This window comes from Eleutherodactylus coqui, chromosome 6 (assembly GCF_035609145.1).
Source record: "Eleutherodactylus coqui strain aEleCoq1 chromosome 6, aEleCoq1.hap1, whole genome shotgun sequence".
Taxonomy (NCBI): domain Eukaryota; kingdom Metazoa; phylum Chordata; class Amphibia; order Anura; family Eleutherodactylidae; genus Eleutherodactylus; species Eleutherodactylus coqui.
In genome coordinates, this window is record NC_089842.1 from 100,849,154 (window position 1) to 100,866,865 (window position 17,712).

Consider the following 17,712-nt stretch of genomic DNA (forward strand, 5'->3'; position numbering starts at 1 on the left):
TACAGCCATACATAGATAGTTGTCAATCACTGATAAGACCGCCCATTGGACAGTTTTTGACTCATTTGCTGGGAATGTGCGTCTTCTGGGTCAAGTCTTAGCTTTTTATAAGGCTGAGGCTGTAGGCTGCAGCTAAGCTAAGACAAATTGTGTGCATGTTCCAGATACGTCAAGTGGGTGGAAGGAAATACTGAAATAGTGACACACCGCTGGTTTTATCCATAACATGCCATCTCTAGTATTGCTATTTACTTAAGTTGCAGCGGGAATTTTGGGTCCCTTCAGGCTTCCAGGTCCAGACTTCTCTGCACCAGTGATTTCCAACCTGTAGCAAGCTGCAAAACTGCAAGTCCTAGCATCTCCTGACAGGGTGTAGAATCAATGTCCCCCTTGAAGGCCATATCTGTACTCCTCTGTAGTTGACTAGTATTTACAGATATGTCTTCACCTGTATGTGGCACTTGACATCACCGCTCTAGTCAGATATGGGCACACTTACATGGGATGTAATCAGGGGCTTGCCTATAGGGGACGCATCTTGGCACCTGCACTTGTGAAGTATTCAAAAACACCTATGCAACATAAGATAATACCAGTATTATAAATGACACATGGGGGTGTGGGCTCGGTTACAGATTTTGTACTTAGTGGTCATGTGGCCTATACAGAAGTGTAATTTGCAGCCCCTGGGTCTAAGACTTCTGCGACCCATTGATCCCTTTTAACTGTCTGGCTTGCAAACAATAGATCCAAATAGCGACATTCCTGCTTAGTGAGATAACAGGCTGCTAAAACCCTAAGCAAAACAGACTTAAATTTTAGATGGAGCTCCTCTTTAATTCTGATAGCTCTTCTTGATTTATGAAAATGAATCAGACCAACTAGAAATACAAATAATACTTCTTGTATTTCATATATATATTTATATATAAAAAAAATCCTTTAAAGTAAAATTCTAAAGGCATTTGGGATCTATACACAAAAAGCACCAAAAATTATAGAAATAAAAAAGAAAAAAAAAAAAAAAAGAAAATGGAAAAACAAAAAATTCATCAGTGCAAAAAATCCTTAAAAAAATACTGGACGCTGAATTTTGCCGCAATACAAAGTTTGATAAACACTTAATATGTGTACAGTTAATAGAACAAAAAAAAGAAAAGAAAAGAAAAAAGGAAACTAGTGAGATCGATATAAAAACAGTCGCAAATAATAATCATATTAATTAGATTAGTACTTGTAACATTTCGCAGGTCACCTCTGTAGATTAATGCAATTTCAGATTAGTTTTCATTTCAGCTTCAGAGTTGGGGCAAAACAAACAAAAAAAAATAAAATATAAAAAAATCCATGTAGTTGATGGTGTAGATGAATAAGCCACGATGCTCGTCATACGCAGATTCAATAGCACACAGCTAATATTGTTCTAATAGACTGGACAATAGGTTACTAAAATGTGCTTTTTCGTTGCTGAACCAGGACATTCAGCTCTATATTATTAAAACAGCCATTCTCTAGAGTCAAAAAAATGCCTAAGGCACCTGAATGCGAGAAAATCAGATTATCGTCTTCATCCCTGAATGAGTTAATACCACTTGTGTTGACGCACGTTGAAGATCGTCCACAATAATGAATTGACACTGAACACAAAAAGTTTGGCAAGAAGATGACTGCTACAAATAATAGTAAGAATGGTAAACACAAGTCACTGCTGCTTGCATCCCTCCTTCTTGTCTTTGGGTTTACTGCGTCCCAATTTCTCCGGCTGCCGTTTTGTTGGGGGTATAAATATTGGTTCTGTGCCGTCATCCATGAAGTCATAGAATCCGTCAACTGGGACAGGTTGGGTCTGAGTGGATACTGGAAATTCTGTAATGATAAGACATGGTGTAGTGACTGGAACTATAGCTATAGGGAAACTCTTCAAGGAAGTCATGCGCATGGACACAGTACAGCTTCACACTCCTTCTCTGTGGCTATGTCCTACTGACCCATAGGCACTCCATCTGCAGCTATGTGGTGCCCCCATTTAAAATTAGAGGCGAATGTACTCGGTTCGGGTGTTTTTGGACCCGAGCACCGCTTTTTCCGAGTAACTGACTACTCGGACGAAAAGAATCGGGGGGGGGGGGGGGGGCGCGGGGGAATTGCAGAGGGAAGTGGGGGGGAAGAGCTCCCTCCTGTTCCCCACTGCTACCCCCCGCTCCACCACGCCATCCCCCGAATCTTTTCGTCCGAGTAGTCAGTTACTCGGAAAAAGCGGTGCTCGGGTCCAAAAACACCCGAGCAGAGTACGTTCGCTCATCTCTATTGGAGGCACAAAGATGTACAGTATTGACCCATGTAAGACTATGGGCATTACCTATACATACAATGACATATAAGATAGCACTGTGCACAAGTCTTTAGAGGACATAGTGACTAGAGCGCCCCCATCAAGTCCTCCAGAGCAGGAGCCGCCCTTTATTATAGTTCTTTAGTCTGGCTAGTAGCGCTCACACCTCTATGAGGTTTATATGCCCCACTAGTCCACACCATTAGCCCCCAATTAAGGGGGTAATTTCTTTATACTAATGCTGGGTAGAGCATGACAGCTCTGTATAGTATTGAGTTGGAGAACAGCCCATTCATCTCCAGGTAGATGTTTTTGTGCAGAATTACACTGACAGTATGGTTATCCTTTAATTATATGTTTTTATATATATGGTCACCGGTCAGGACCTTAGAAACAAGAATGGTGCTGTGAAAACATAACACAGGACAAACAGCCCGCTAATGAAAGTCACATTGTCTACTTTCATACTGATTTTGTGGTTATTGCGATGAAGTCTCTTTGCAAGCAGTTCCTAAATAAAAATCCATTGTTCCGTGTCTCCAGTTCCATGCTAACCTATTTGTCTCCATGGTAACAGATCACAAACCAACCTCGGTTAGGCCAAGTTTTAATGGCCTCTAGGTGATAAACTGCAGATTGGAAAGCAAGTGGCAGGTATTACCTTGTGGGCAGACTGCAAATACTTCAGGCTGGGAGTCCTTTTTTGACTTAAACGTGGGGTCGAGTTCTTCGGCAATGTTCCTGGGTGACCGGTGTCTGCAATACAAGGGCCATTTGTAAGCAAAGAGTGATATGAAAATCAAAGAGGAATATGTACTGAGCACATCACATATAAAAGGGGTTGTCCACTTTGTATAATTCCTCTTTTGATAGGGGGTCCACCAAAAAATACAAAAACAACTGAAAACAGGGTGTCCCACTTCAAGGACTCCCAGTGATCAAATGTAATCTAGACAGGAATTTGATGCATGCATTCAGTTCTTCTGGAGCACCACCACAGTGAAACATAGTCCTCCCTGGAATCAATGGGATGTCTGTGTAATAGACGGGGGTTCCGAGTTCAGCTGGAAGAGTAATCACATTTGTAGTTGCTCTGCACTCACAATGTAGTCCCTCAATCAGGATCCTCAGCCCACAGCCCACTATCTCAGAATTCCCTTGGGAAGGGGTGTTTTAAAATAGTTTTTGGTGACATGCTTTAGGCTGGGTTCACACGAGGAGGAATTGCTGCAGAGTTTCCATGCGGATTTCCGCACGCATTCTTAGGCCTGAGACTAAGCAGCAAAGTGGACGAGTATTACAAAAATCTCTTCCACACTCTGCAGACAGTCCGCTGCAGACAAGCCGCACGAAAACTGACATGTGGCACGGAATTCAAATTCACAACATGTCAATTGTATTGCCGTTTCCGCTGCGGGCTCTCTTCTATGGGGAGAGATTCCCGGAGCGGAATACAGGCAAAAAAGCCTCTTTTAACCCGTGCCAAGTGGCTCAGATTTTGAAGCAGCATTTCCGCTACAGAAAGCTCATGAAATTTCCGAGTGGTCCGTCTACGGACATTCCACAAGATTTCTGCGGGATTTCTGTCGCATGAGAACCCAGTCTTATGCTTCTCAGATAAAACTTAAAAAGCTCAACATTGTTTCTTGGAAAGCTGGGTAACAAACAGAAGACATGGCAGATCCCCTAGAAGATTTCATGCAGCTTTCTCTGCAAGGTATACCTCTTCCCTTTTATGTAGAGACATCCCCCTGCTGTTATGACTGCCATTGAGAAGTCTAGGAAACTTGCAACAGCAACCATATTGATTGGTATTCTCCTCCTCATACAAATGTACCGTTTAGCACAAATCAGTGCAGATAAGACCTTTGGAAATCTAGATAAAGCCTCAGCCATCTTCATTGATTAAAGATGGCACGGGATGCCCCGTGTGACTGGAGTGACTGTGTGCATGCCTGCCCACTGCTCCATTGACTTCTACAAGACAGGCAGTGATCAATGCACTCTGCAACTTCCCTGTCCCATAGAAATGACTAGAACTGTAGCCACGCCATGCGCACCACCGCTCCATTCACATGGGGTATTCGGGGCGCTGTTTATCTCATTTACAGTAGGAGGATAAATATCATTCTGGGTAAAAAAAACCCCTTTAAAGCAGTCTTGTGGTTCAACATACAGTGAACTGAAATGAACTGGTTAAGCATCTTGCGTCACTAACAATTTCGGTAGTGTGTCTAGTGAGTAATTTGGGGAACAGCCTACGATGTGTGGGTCTACAGGACTTATTTTTAGAACTCACTGTTTTTTGTAAGTACTATTTGTGGTGAGACTCTAAAAAGATATAGTATGAAATGCTACAGAAGTTATGAAAGCTCATCAGTAACCAACGGAGGAGGGAGGAGAGAGGTTGTGAGGATAGAACAGATTTCAGAAGAAACTAATTGACAACTACACCCAAAATGCTACAAAAGACGTCAAATTACATTCACAAAATCATTAGGAAGACGACTGAACCTGAGGCTGCATCCACACGGGCGGCAGCGATATCGCTGCTATGTACGCGCTATTTTGTAGCGTCAGTGATGCTTTCTTCTTGGGCTATAAAACATAGCAAATTGCGATTTTGTAGTCTCACAATGTAGCAGCCTACAAAACATCACTGATGTGGATAAATCCATAGGAAAGCATGGACTTCACATACATGTGATTTGTAGAACTGTCGCATCGCTGCAAAATCGTGCGAGAAAATAGCCCGTATGGATGTGGGCTAAAGATACCAGTTATTAAGAAAAAAATGCAACTTTGTAATAAACCTTGTCACCAAGAATAATGCGGTCAGTAAATAAAAACTATTTTCTGTCCAAATCCAGGTACCAAACCCCGGCTCTAATAACCCTAAAAAGGGTTTGTCATAACAGGACTTCTTAAATGGAGCTGGAAAGGAGATTAACACAGGTCCAGCAATTAAACCAACAGGGCATTAACCATTTGTGCGCCTGTGTTTTGGACCCTATACTCAGGATGATTTGCCACAATGTAGCTCAAGAAAAAAATATATCATCTTGGAATCCAGACTGTTTAGCTCATAGGGAAATGATATCCAACATAAGCGAACGCTCAGCTTTGGGAACACTTCGGTCTGTATAAAACCCTATTAGTGTTGCAGAAATATTTTAATTTTTATTTCATATACACAATCCACAGTCAAAATTCATTTAAAATTTTGGTTGATTCAAGACCTTGACCAGATCTTCATGATTGCGTAAGCAAACCTCTTACTGATGTGGGAGAGAAACTTCTATTTGCTGCTCTCCTATATCAGTAAGGGTGCATTCAGATGACCATATATCGGCTGCAGTTTCAGCCCCCCTCTCTGCAGGGGGAGGAGGCGGGAGCAGTGCACTGAGCTCCCGCCCCCTCTGTGCCCCTCGGCACTATTTGGAATGGGAGGGGCGGGGCGGAGCTAAGTTTACTGACTGGGCGTGAAAACCCAGCCGATATACGGTCATCTGAATGCGCCCTAAAGCTGCCTTCACACATTGTGGAAATAGCGCAGACTGTGTATATGACAAAAATATTTCTACCATATAATGCATGCTGGATTTTTCCTTCACTGTCATTATATAAGGGTTTTGCATGAAGAAACCAGGAACTTGTAGGCTGGGTGCACACAGGGCGAGAATCCCGCGGAAATCTTCTGGAATGTTCCCAGCGGGACTGCGCGGACATTCCACGAGATTTCCGCAGCAGAAGGGCAGCTTCAAAAGCCTCGCCGTTCAGTGCTGGTTTGAAGCTGACTTGCCTGCCTGTATCCCGCTGTGACCACCTCTCACTACAGAGAGCCGGCAGCGGAAAGAAGGATACAGTTGACATGCCGTGGATTTGAAATCCGTGGCCGCAATGGACTGTCCGCAGCGTATGGACGAGATTTTTTGAAAATCTCGTCCACTTTGCTGCTTAGTCTCGGGCTTAAGATTGCCGATGGCATTTCCGTGTGGAAAGTCCGCACGGAAATTCCACGGCAATTCTGCCTCGTGTGAACCCAGCCTTACAGAAGCAAACATTCACTGAAAGCAGAGATATTGATAATGGTGAGGAATGGAAACACAATGTGTATTAGAGGGCTGGTAAATTTATCATTAAAACAGCATATAGTCCTGTGTCTCCTAAAAACTGCTAAAGCCTTTTAATGTTAATATAGAACATTTCCGGGAATCTACAAAGCAATTCATTTTCACCATCATCATGGACTGGATTCTTTACTGTAAGAGCAGTGAGACTATGGAGCTTTCAGGCACACCAAGGTGTGATGGTGGATTCATTAAACATGTTCAAGGCTGGCCTGGAGGCCTTTCCTGAAAAAAATCTTGCACATTCTAGCCACTAGCTTTCTGAAGCAGGGATGTAGATTCAGGGGGTCATTATAGGTTGAACTTGTGTTTTCTTGCTCTTTATCAACTATGTGTGTGTCATGGAGATAAAAGCCATGAGCTGCATGTGACAATGAATATAGGAGGCAGTGTTTCACAATTTGCATTTACAGGACACATAACTTGATTTTTAATTTGGAGTTTCCCTTTTAAAGGAAACGCCACTTTACAGTTTATATGTAGAATTCATGTACATAAAAAGGGGAGTCACTTTCTAACTGCATTACATATCTTGCACTGATATTATACTCCAGAGCTGCATTCACCTTTCCACTAGTTATAATCGAATAAAATGCTTGCATACCCCAATAACAAATTAGCCGAACTCTAGTAGGTGGTGAGAAATGTACACCGGCCCTTATACAATAAAGTGCTGCAGGGTAAAGAAGATGCTTCCCAGAATTCAAGCCATCAAAGCAAGCTCTGTACGCCCCTTCTGCCAAGTCCTGTTTTTTTTTCTTCTTTTTGGCGAGTGGCATCGGAAAATGCTGAAGAGTCACAAATTTTGGGGGCAAGTAGAACTTCCACAAATATTTCTGGATTCTTCATGCCAGAATTCTAGTATAAACACATTTATGACTTTCCCCAGCACTCAACCAGCAGAATAGTGAGGCTAGCTCTAGAGTTTAACCCTTACCAATCCACTGTCTGACATTGAGGCCGCCTGCACACGGGCGGAAATCCCGCGGCGGGATTTCCGCCGCTCAAAGCCTGCATAGGAGTGCATTACAATACGCACCCCTATGCAGACGGCCGCGGTTTGGCCGCGCGGCAAACAAACCGCGGCATGTCCTCGCAGAGCCTCGCACAGATACGTCACTCACCCGGCCGCCGGCTCCGGTCTGCGCCGGCGGCCCGGCAGCCGGCACATGAAAGAGCCGGGGCCGCCGGGCACGGGTGAGTACGCGCTCGTCTCTGCAGGCGCTCGAGTCGGGTCCCGCGGCGAGAATTCTCGCCGCCGGATCCGACCCGCTCGTCTGCAGGCGGCCTAAGGGTGCCTGCACATGAACAGAATTTCGAGCGCGTTATTTTATGCACATTGTCCGCCCCAGACCGCAGCCAATATACTCCTATGAGGATCCGCAGTTGTCCCCAGACAGACGGATTTGTATCGCGTTTTTTCACGCGCTTGAAAAAATCTGCGACCTGTTCTAATTTGGGTCGGATTCTGTGCGTGAAGCCTCCAATACAAGTGAATGGGTGCGTTTTTTCACGCAGTACATCCGCAGTGCAGCTGTGGATGGAGTCACTGGTTGCTATGACTACAGGAAGTAGGCATGGTAGGAGGCTTCCCAACACACAGCACAGAGCTTCACAGCCAAATTTCAGCAGCAGCACTGCCCTTCCAGTCACCTCATCCACCAGACAGCAGCCAGCAGCCACCAGCCTGCAGCCACAAGCCACCAGCCTGCCACAAGCCACCAGCCTGCAGCCACCAGCCACCAGGCGTAACGAATAATGATCGACATGGGCAAACTTGTCGCAATGATGCAGGACTTCCCTAGCATATGGGAGAGTAACTCCCCAGAGTACTTAAACAAGAATCGAAAGGAACAATCCTGGCTTCAACTCTCCGCTCAGGTTTATGGGGATGCCTGGATGAACGCAATAGAAGCGGAAAAGAAGAACTTGCGTGAGTATTATTCGCTATTGCGTCAAATGTCCTTTTTTTTTCCATTTTAACCCCTTAGTGGCCAAGCAGTTTTACTTTTGTTTTTATTGTGCTTTTTTCCATCCCCACTTTTAACCGTTTAGTGACGGAGCTTTTTTGCTTCTTTTTCCCCCCTACTCCCTAAAAAATCGTAGTTCCTTTATTTATCCATCGACGTCGCTGTATAAGGGCTTGTTTTTTGCGGGACGAGTTGTATTTTGCAATGGCACTATTTATTGTACCATATAATTTACTGAAAAACCTTTAAAAAATTGTAATCGGAGAGAAAAAAAAAAAGACTTTCCACCATCTTTCGGTCGTCCTGTTTCTGCAGCGCGCAAAGTGCAACAAAAACGACTTGATGTTTTTATTCTATGGGTCAGTACGATTACTATGTTACCAAACTTATGTAGTATTTTTTTTGCTGTAGTACTTGTATTTTTTTTTAAGATATTTAAGTTTTTAAAATTATTTTCTGTGTCCATTTTCTGCGTGCAATAACTTTTTTATTTCTTTGGTGACATAGTTGTGTGAGGGCTCATTTTGTGCGGTATGTCCTGACATTTCTGTTGGTACCATTTTCGCATACAGTTGACTTCTTGATCGCCTTTTATTACATTTTTTCTCGGAAATAGGGTGACCGAAAAAGTGCATTTCGGGCGTAGTTTCTTTATTTTTTTTGACCACATTCACCGTGCAGGGTAAATCAAACATTACTTTGATAGATCAGACTTTTACGGATGCAGCGATACCAAAACGGTTACACTGCAGGACGGACAACTCTCCGCAATGCTGGCAGAAAAGAGCACATGACCGGCTCCATTGCCGGACTTGTGTTCTTTCCTCCTGCTCTGTGGAAAGACGTCCATCCTGCATTGCGGCCGTCTTGTGCAGGAAGACGGGTGCATCAGCCGCCAGGATGCGCCCAAGTTACTAAGCCCTCCCTGTTTGTTTTTTGCGGGAACAGTTGTATTTTCCACTGGTGCCACTGAAGCGGCATTTATTGGGTTAATAGCCTTGTTCAGCAGACACCCGCAATGTGTAGAGGAAGATAGGTAGTATTTCTTGCCAATGCAGGATGTAAGAACGCAAAATCTGTAGTAATGAATTCCTCTTGTGAATTTTTTTGCAGTGACTGAAATAAGATCACGCTGGAGAAGCGCCTGAAAAAAGTTACATGGATCAACCATGCCCACAAAGACATCTGCTCACCGGGTGAAAGCATGTTGCCAGAATAATTTAACGGTGCTCGCACAAGCAAGAGGGACAAAACGGAGTGTGGGTGTTGGTTTTTAAGCTGTTTTCCAAGGAATGGGCAGTTCTCTAGGGATTGGGCTTACAATAAGGGGCGGCTGCTGGTTTTTCTGCGCGTTTTTTTCCGCAACACATCCGCGTATATCCGCGCGTTATTTTTCACGCATCCGCACCTATCCGCAAGCACATTAAGGTACCATACGCGCGTGAAAATCCGCTAGCGGAAACCGGAACGCTCGTGTGCAGGCGGCCTAAAGACATTCTGATTGAAGTCTGTACAGCTCCGATGTCAGAAGACGTCTGGCAGTGTATTCTTACTGTATATTACTTGCTGCGCTGTTGTCGGGGCCTCTTCAGCATGTCCCATACTGCAGTACTGGCTCTAGCCAGCAGATGGCACCATTGTATAATGGCAGAAAGAGAAAGCCCCCTAGGAAACCCTGAATCCAAAATTGGATTGCAAAGGGTTAAGACAAGATGTAAGTCTGGATCAGAACAGAATATGTAATATAATGTATTTAGCGTGTGACAACTTTTTTGCAAGTCTCCAAGAACTGGGTCTGGGGTCAGAATTTCACAGAATTCATAAGCATTACTTGTTCTACTCTACTGTCACGGTCAATAAGAACTAGAAGGTATGATAAAAGAGGACATACTTGGTCTGGTCAAGACTTCCTTCTACTGCTGAAAACTCAATTTTCTCAGGAGTACGACACTCAGTCGGGGATGCCAGGCCCTCAGAGTCCAGCGGTCCTTGGTTAGAAGAAGGCACAACATCATTCTAAGAGAGTGAACACAAATATCACACAATTATATATTTAAAGGAGCCATGGGGTTTACATGTTCGCACCATTTTATAGACCCTTCCATACATATTACCAAATGGGTGGTTCTGTCCTGAAATCACTGTACCAACCAAGCTGCCAGACTTTCCCACAAGTGAAGTATCACACAACATACACCTGGGATGCGGATACTAACAATATCGTGGGAGATGGGAACAGATAGCAGTAATTATAGCTATAGGTTTCAACTATGCAAGTCTACACACAATCTAGTTTCAACCAAAGATATTGGATCAAGCAGGAGATCTTACAGTTTATACACTTTACAATGGGATGTAACTTCTGGAAGAGATAGAGGTGTTCCACATAACCAGCTTACGTTACTCTCTTATTGCTACAGGAAACATATGAATAAACCGATAACTTGGAGTTGGGCTACATGGTGATGTGATGCCATGTGAGGCAACCTAACAGTTGCAAAAAAAATCCAACCAAGTTGGATTTTGGTTACAAGTCACAAGCGACTTTTCCACCATTGACATCAATGTAAGCCACATGCCAATGAGATTTTCTTGCGATTTGGCAGTTTGTATTTTTCAACAGCTAAATTGCAGGTCTGAAACAGTTGCACAACATATGTGACACGTGTCGCCTTACTATTCCCCTTGGCAATAGGGAGTGTTCGTACACAGCGTGATATTGGCAGCACTGATGCGACGGTGTCAAAGTGCATAGTAACAAACTATTGACAAAGGGGATGGTAACAAAGATTTAATTATCTCCAGGAGGAACAAGAGGGGAGCAGCACAATGTAGAGTTCTGACAAAAGATGCTCCAGAATTATTATTTTAATGGAGGGGTGTCAATTCTTGCAGCGGGACCCGACCCGAGCCCTTGCAGGGACCAGCGCGGTACTCACCTGCTCCCGCGACTCCGGCTCTGCGAGACCCGCACAGTAATAGAGCATGCCACGATTTGTTTTCCGCGCGACATTTCGCACGTAAAGATTGTGTCCGTCTGCATAGGATTGCGTACTTTTCTAACGCAATCCTATGGCAACTTCCACGGGCAGAAATTCTGCGGGAATTTCCGCCCGTGTGCAGGGGGCCTAAGACGGTATAGTAAGGGCCTGTTCACACAAGGGTATTTGCGTACATAATATGCAGTGAATAGAAGCCATTGATTTCAATGAGTTCATTCACATGATGTATATTTTCACACAGCATGACCTATTAGGTTGCGTACGACGTACCCCAATAGGCCATTGAAGTGAATGGTCCGCGCAAATACGTGGTGAATGCACAGGAAACCTATGTATTGACTGCATATTTGCGCACTATTTCATTTTGCCCATCTGCGTTCCTCGAGTACGATTGCGCAAATACGCAGCGTATTTGTACGGCCGAAATACAATTACACCCATGTGAATGAGCTTTAATAGTGACCCTGATAGTGGCGCCAGTAAAAATAACAACCCCCAGAGTGGCCCAATTAGTAATATTAACCCCCTCAGTAGTAATAACCCCCCATAGTAACAATATTAACCCCCCACAGTAATAAGCCCCCCCTCAGTAGTAATAAGCCTCCCCCCCCCTCAGTAATAATAGTTCCCCCTAACCCATATACTTACCTCCTCGTTGCTGTCAGCGCCGCTCCCCCTCTGCTCATGCTGAGCCCGGATGCTGACGTCAGTGTGTAGCCAGGAACGCTTCCTCCCCGAGTCCTCTCCTGCGGAACTGATGAGCAGGGGACTCAGGGGAGGAGGATCCTGGCTGCACACTGACGTCAGTGTGCGCCGGGATCAGCGGTAACAGCGCGATTACCAGCGGGGAGCTGCGGCACCCCCGCTGGTAATCGCTGCAGTGGTGAGCAGCATCGGCACGCCACGGGCCACATAACATGAGTCAGCGGGCCTTGTGTTTGACACGTGTTCTAATGGGAATTTTTTATTTTATTTTTTTTAACTAAAATAGGCATTTTAGAAAGCTGCGAAGTGTTTTTTTTTTATAAGATTTAAAGGGGTATTCCAATTAATGATAGACACACACTTGTGTGTTTGATTTTATAGTTTTTAACCTTTTTTTTTGTAAAACAGTGCAATTATTATATACATTTTTTTTTCCAATGGACAAAATTTGTTTCCAAGGCCGAATGTCCACTTGCACGTACGGATTCCACTGCTGAATCCAGCAGCAGAATCTGTTCATGCCTGCAGACATGGAGAGGAAAAGACAGACATTTTCGTACCTCTCCAGATCTAGCGCGAATCTCCTCGGTCGCAGACGTTTCGTCTTTCTGCAGAACAGCTGAGGTGCCCAGCGCATGCGCAGGGCTTTTTTTTCCCCTAATCTCCTGCTTTCCCACAGATCCGCGGCCCGTCCACAGTGACAGCTGCGGGTGGTCTACGGACTTCAATGGAAGCCATCTGCAGGGAAATGGAGCTTGTTGCGATTTCTTCCTGCGCGTGCGATCTGCACGCCGGGAAAAAAATATCACATCTGCATGTTTTTTTAATGCCCTGCGGCTGCTAATGCATGCCTATGGGTGGCTTCATTTGTGGATCTCCCATGCGGGTTCCACAAATCTAATCCACCCGTGGACATTGGGCCTTACAGAGTTCTGAGTGCCGATACCGAATTTGTTCTCAGATTTCGACTGTCAGGAACAGATTCACAGACAGTAACCTTAACCGTAGAATATAGAAGTGTAGAAATAATTATAATTAAAGTATGTTCTTATAAACAATAAATCCTGGATAGGGTAGCATACAGTTATAACAGGACATAAGATCACCTGGTGGCAGATATATAACAAAGAACTTACACGTGTCATGCCAACATTACATCTAACTTCCCATATTTTCATAAGTCACATTTCTGTTATGTCCGCCAGTGTTCTCCCTTGGAAATATTCCAGCAGTAATCAGCCGGCATCGCAGGCGTCCACTTCCCTTCATACTGTTTTTCAATTACACGTATGTCCTGGTGAAATCTTTCACCATGCTCATTTGATAAGTCACTGCATCTCTCCAGTAACAGTAACAGGTATAAGTGCATGAAATATACTTTGGAGGTACATTTCATCCGAGAACTTTGAACAGACTGTGACCAACATGTTGAAATCATACTAAGTCGTGTTTTTCCCAGAAAGGTCTGTCACATTCTTGAATGTTATTCCAGGCAGATTTTTCATTGCTTGTTAAACATTCATTGAATCTATTGTCACCTTCAGTTCTCTCATCAGCAGACCCAAGGAAACACCCTATTTTATCTTTGCTTCTGAAAAATGGGTATATTTGGTCTTGAGATAGGCAAATCCTCTACCATTTATTCATTGCCTTGGCAAACTGTTTCATAAGGCCTAATTTAATAGGTCATCGAGGAAACAGGATGTCTTAAGAACATTTTTGCCCTCAACTCTCCAGAAAATTCTAGCTGCCCAGTCCTTCCTTATGTATTGTGATTGCCTGTCATGCAATGCTATCCCACTCACACAGAAAACAAATACTTTGTGAACCTTGCCTGTATTCCCAGTATGGCAGCAATGACCATAAAATCTCCACAGATCTTCCACTTATGTTCAGAGTATTTAATTGAGTAAAGTATATGCTGCTGCATTTCATAGGACCCCTTAGCAAGACTGGCAGAACTGATTGGAACAGAACGTAGCACATTGCTGTTGTGAAGTAAACCTGCTTTCAAAGTGGTTTTTGAAGAGTCTATGAAAATCCTCCACTCTTGGACATCATAAGAGATGACATCAAACCATTTATGTTGTTACAAAAAGTTAGTGTCCCAACATAAGTGAAGAAACGCACAAGATCTTATTATCTGTGTCTATAAACTCTTGTTTCGGGTTGGAGAAGATACCATTCTTGCAACCCGGAACCCAGAAGTTCCTCCTTCCATTTATTAAATCAGAGACTAAATCATTTAAATCTTCCTGTGTTAAGAAGTGTAGCATGCAAGGTTCTGTTGGATCATTTCTTTCACTGCTTGATAGAAATTCATCCTCCATCCTCCATCCTTTTCACTTGAAGCTTGTAAGGGGTTAGGAATAGTTTCGGAGTGCGGTACAGGCCTCATTGCAGATGGTAAGTTGGGATACACAATATGACTTTGATTTTCTGTTTGTTAGACAGAAGTTACAGTCTGTCACATGATCCTTTTGTTCCCTCCATATCATAGATACCCCAAAAGGTAAAACGGTCTGTTGTTACAGTATACTGACCATTATAACCATTGAGCAGCCTACTTTCTTATGAGGTTTAGCCTGACAGACAATTTTGGTTGCTGTATTTGGATTCAGCACCCCGAATATAGGCAAGAACTCTGATTTTTACAAAGTAAAATATACCCTTGTAACACAGTGTACGGCATATACCCCCACTATGACCCCACCTAACAGGAGAACTGGGTTCTGTTGTGAAGTTGTTAAAAATCTATTCACGTGTTTCTTAGGGCTCACTCACGTGCACAAAAATCCCCAAATAAACAAAAACACACCCAAGAAAGGACTAGTGTTTTTATGCACTAATACGCATGTTTCCTTAAAAGGGACCAAAATAGGACATGCCAAGTTTTTTTATTCACACGACTGAAAATTATGTGAAAAACACACATTAGGAGACAGCATGACTAATGAATCTTGAGGCCATGCTATATTGGTTACTTCCATTTTCCTAGCTACACTCATGCCGGCATTACAACTAGTAACTTACCTCTGCCATGCAATGTGGCTATTCCATAATGGCAGGCAGTAACCACAAGTCTACAAATGCCCTTGAAGCTAAAAGATTGCGAAGGAAACCAACAGCTTTATCTGGTAAGTGAATGTGGGCAAAGATAAGGTTCTAAGTAGAGACAGTGGATACAATTTTTCTAATATTGAGTTTAGTTTTTTTTTTTTATAGCAGCTGAACCTCTATATAACTTATCTGTAAGATGCAGCTCCAGAAAACAGTGATCCTCCCTTGTGAAAGCTATAAGGACCGGTTGATGAAACGAGCAGTCCATGCAGTTGGTATGTTAGTCTAGTAGAGGTCATTCATGAACTGTAGTCTACTCCTGAGCATGAGCTATTGGTTTCCTTATGCGAAATCCAACCCTGCATTAAGAGGGACCATAGAAGAGCAATGTATACATAGGGTCTACGGTGTCCATTTATAGTTGAGATGTTCCAGATCTTCTCTATGTGATCATACACTGCAAGGTCTGCTCGATAAGCATCACTTCACGGTCATGAAGAGCTCTTGTAATGGACAGCACCTACTTCTTTATATACTAGTTATGTAGAACAGTCATTTGCTGTCAGTTACATCACAGATACAATAAAACCTACCATAAAATGACAACTCTACCATTGATCCAGCAAGTGACTGACCAGAAATAATCCATCTCTGTTGGCTCAATAGCATTTACAATTTCAAAAACAACTATTTCCTACTCCTCATTGACATGAACGCTTCCTTCAACTTTGGCCAGGCTGTGGAAACTAGGTCACCAATATATACAAACTAATTTTAATTGCAGCTCCCATTTAAGTTTCATGTACTTGCCTTCATTCCTATGCTCCTCCTTTCAGTGAAGCTACAAATACTTCCATCATCGTCATCACTGTCTCCAGGCAGGTCCAGCTCCTCGGATCTCCTGTGAGCTTTCAGCTCCTGCTGCTGAATGTACTTGGCTATTTCCTGCAGCGAGATAAAGACAGATATACAGTAGCTGCATATATAGAAGATGGTGTTATTGCTGATGTGAGCGACGCAGGGCATATCCTAAGAATATATGGCAGCCCGCCGCTTATACGCATTGTCCGAAATTCATCACAACTCCTTCTTGCCGTTTCTAGCACTATGGAAATGCAACCTATTATCATATAGTATTAACAACTTGCTGTGCAAGCATGCTGGGAGTTGTGGTTTCAGCTAAAAGTTCTGGAACTGGTGTCCTCTCTGGTTGAGGAAACCATTTGGTTACACCAAGAACAAGGTGTATCTGTAACTTTTGCACCTACTATAGTTAAACCTCTGGCTTTGTGGTTCGGGAGAAAAAGAAAATTAAGTACTTGGTGGAGAAATGACGTTGAAGGAACATCAGGGCCTGAATACTTCTATACAGATGACATAGGTATATGGATGTAAGATGAATCTAGTTGCTATGTAGAGCTATTTATATTGATCTTACTTCATCTTGTGCCACCTGAGCTGCTCGGAAGTCCTCGTGTTGGTCTTGACGTTTCAGCTTGGCCTGTAGAGGACATTAAGAATGGATGATACCATCTACTGTGATTTTCCCATGAGCGTCTCAAGAATTGTTGTACTTACTATACGTTTCTCCTCTTCTTCTTGAAGCCGGCGAGCCAACTCTTCATCCTTTAAGAGCTGGTCAGAGCTTTGGACATTAAGTTCTGCCATCTTCCAGTCAAGTGGTTCTATACTGTAGCTTGACCTGCTCTCCTCACCTTCCATAAAAAATAAAAAAAATAGAATGACTTCAATACAAAAATCATTGAGTGGTTGGGCAGTGATGAGGTCCAGCCTCAGCATGCATGGCAAACGGACAGCTTTTTGTGTGCGGGTAGCTTTGACTGGCCAGACATATTTGCAAATGAATAGCTGTCCACGTAATACATAAATGATTTTATTTCACAACAACAGCTCTATTATGCATCATAGTAGGGAGTCCTCAGCTGGGGGAGCCCTTCTATAATATCCATGCACCCCAATAAGAAACCCCATTTAACAAGGCAAGGTTTGTAGGTCAAGTATTGGTATGGTCCCCACAGAGTTGGCATCCCCATTACAAGCACCTCTATCACAATCAACATAATCACATGAGTGGACATGTGCATGCTCCTACAGGATCAGTATAGTCATATCCTGAAATTCTGTGCAGTCGGTGTCCTAATGCTTCCACTTCTATCTTTACAAACATCCCTGTTCACAGTAACAGATATCCCATGAATGGACAGGTCCACCAGATCAGAACATTCCTCCGCTCCAATGACCATTCTAGAGATCCGCTATAACCTTTAATCCCACACAGTCCTATATGTGATGCTATAATAATGTTCAAACCATATAGAATCAATAGGCAAGTTAGCACAAAAAGTCACAAGTTCCTCAACCACATTTTCCAGAAACTGGACGGTAAAGGGCTACATATGACAGTAAGTCACTAAGAAAAGGGGTGACTGCCTGGAAATAGTAGTTATACATCATTTCTCCTAAAGGGAAATTGCTGAAAATATTTGCATGTT

General features: G+C 43.4%; 1 protein-coding gene across 1 annotated transcript in view; it reads right to left on the minus strand.

Moving 5' to 3' along the window:
• Positions 1–878: 878 nt before the first annotated feature.
• LOC136632422 (coiled-coil domain-containing protein 50-like) overlaps positions 879–17,712 on the minus strand; it is a 106,401-nt gene continuing 89,567 nt past the window's right edge. The window contains exons 8-13 of the mRNA XM_066607284.1: positions 16,778–16,914; positions 16,638–16,700; positions 16,010–16,144; positions 10,324–10,448; positions 2,994–3,088; positions 879–1,866 (exon numbers count right to left, since the gene is read on the minus strand). Coding sequence (XP_066463381.1) covers positions 1,703–1,866; positions 2,994–3,088; positions 10,324–10,448; positions 16,010–16,144; positions 16,638–16,700; positions 16,778–16,914 — 719 coding nt within the window. The 3' untranslated portion in view covers positions 879–1,702. The remainder of the gene's footprint in view (positions 1,867–2,993; positions 3,089–10,323; positions 10,449–16,009; positions 16,145–16,637; positions 16,701–16,777; positions 16,915–17,712) is intronic.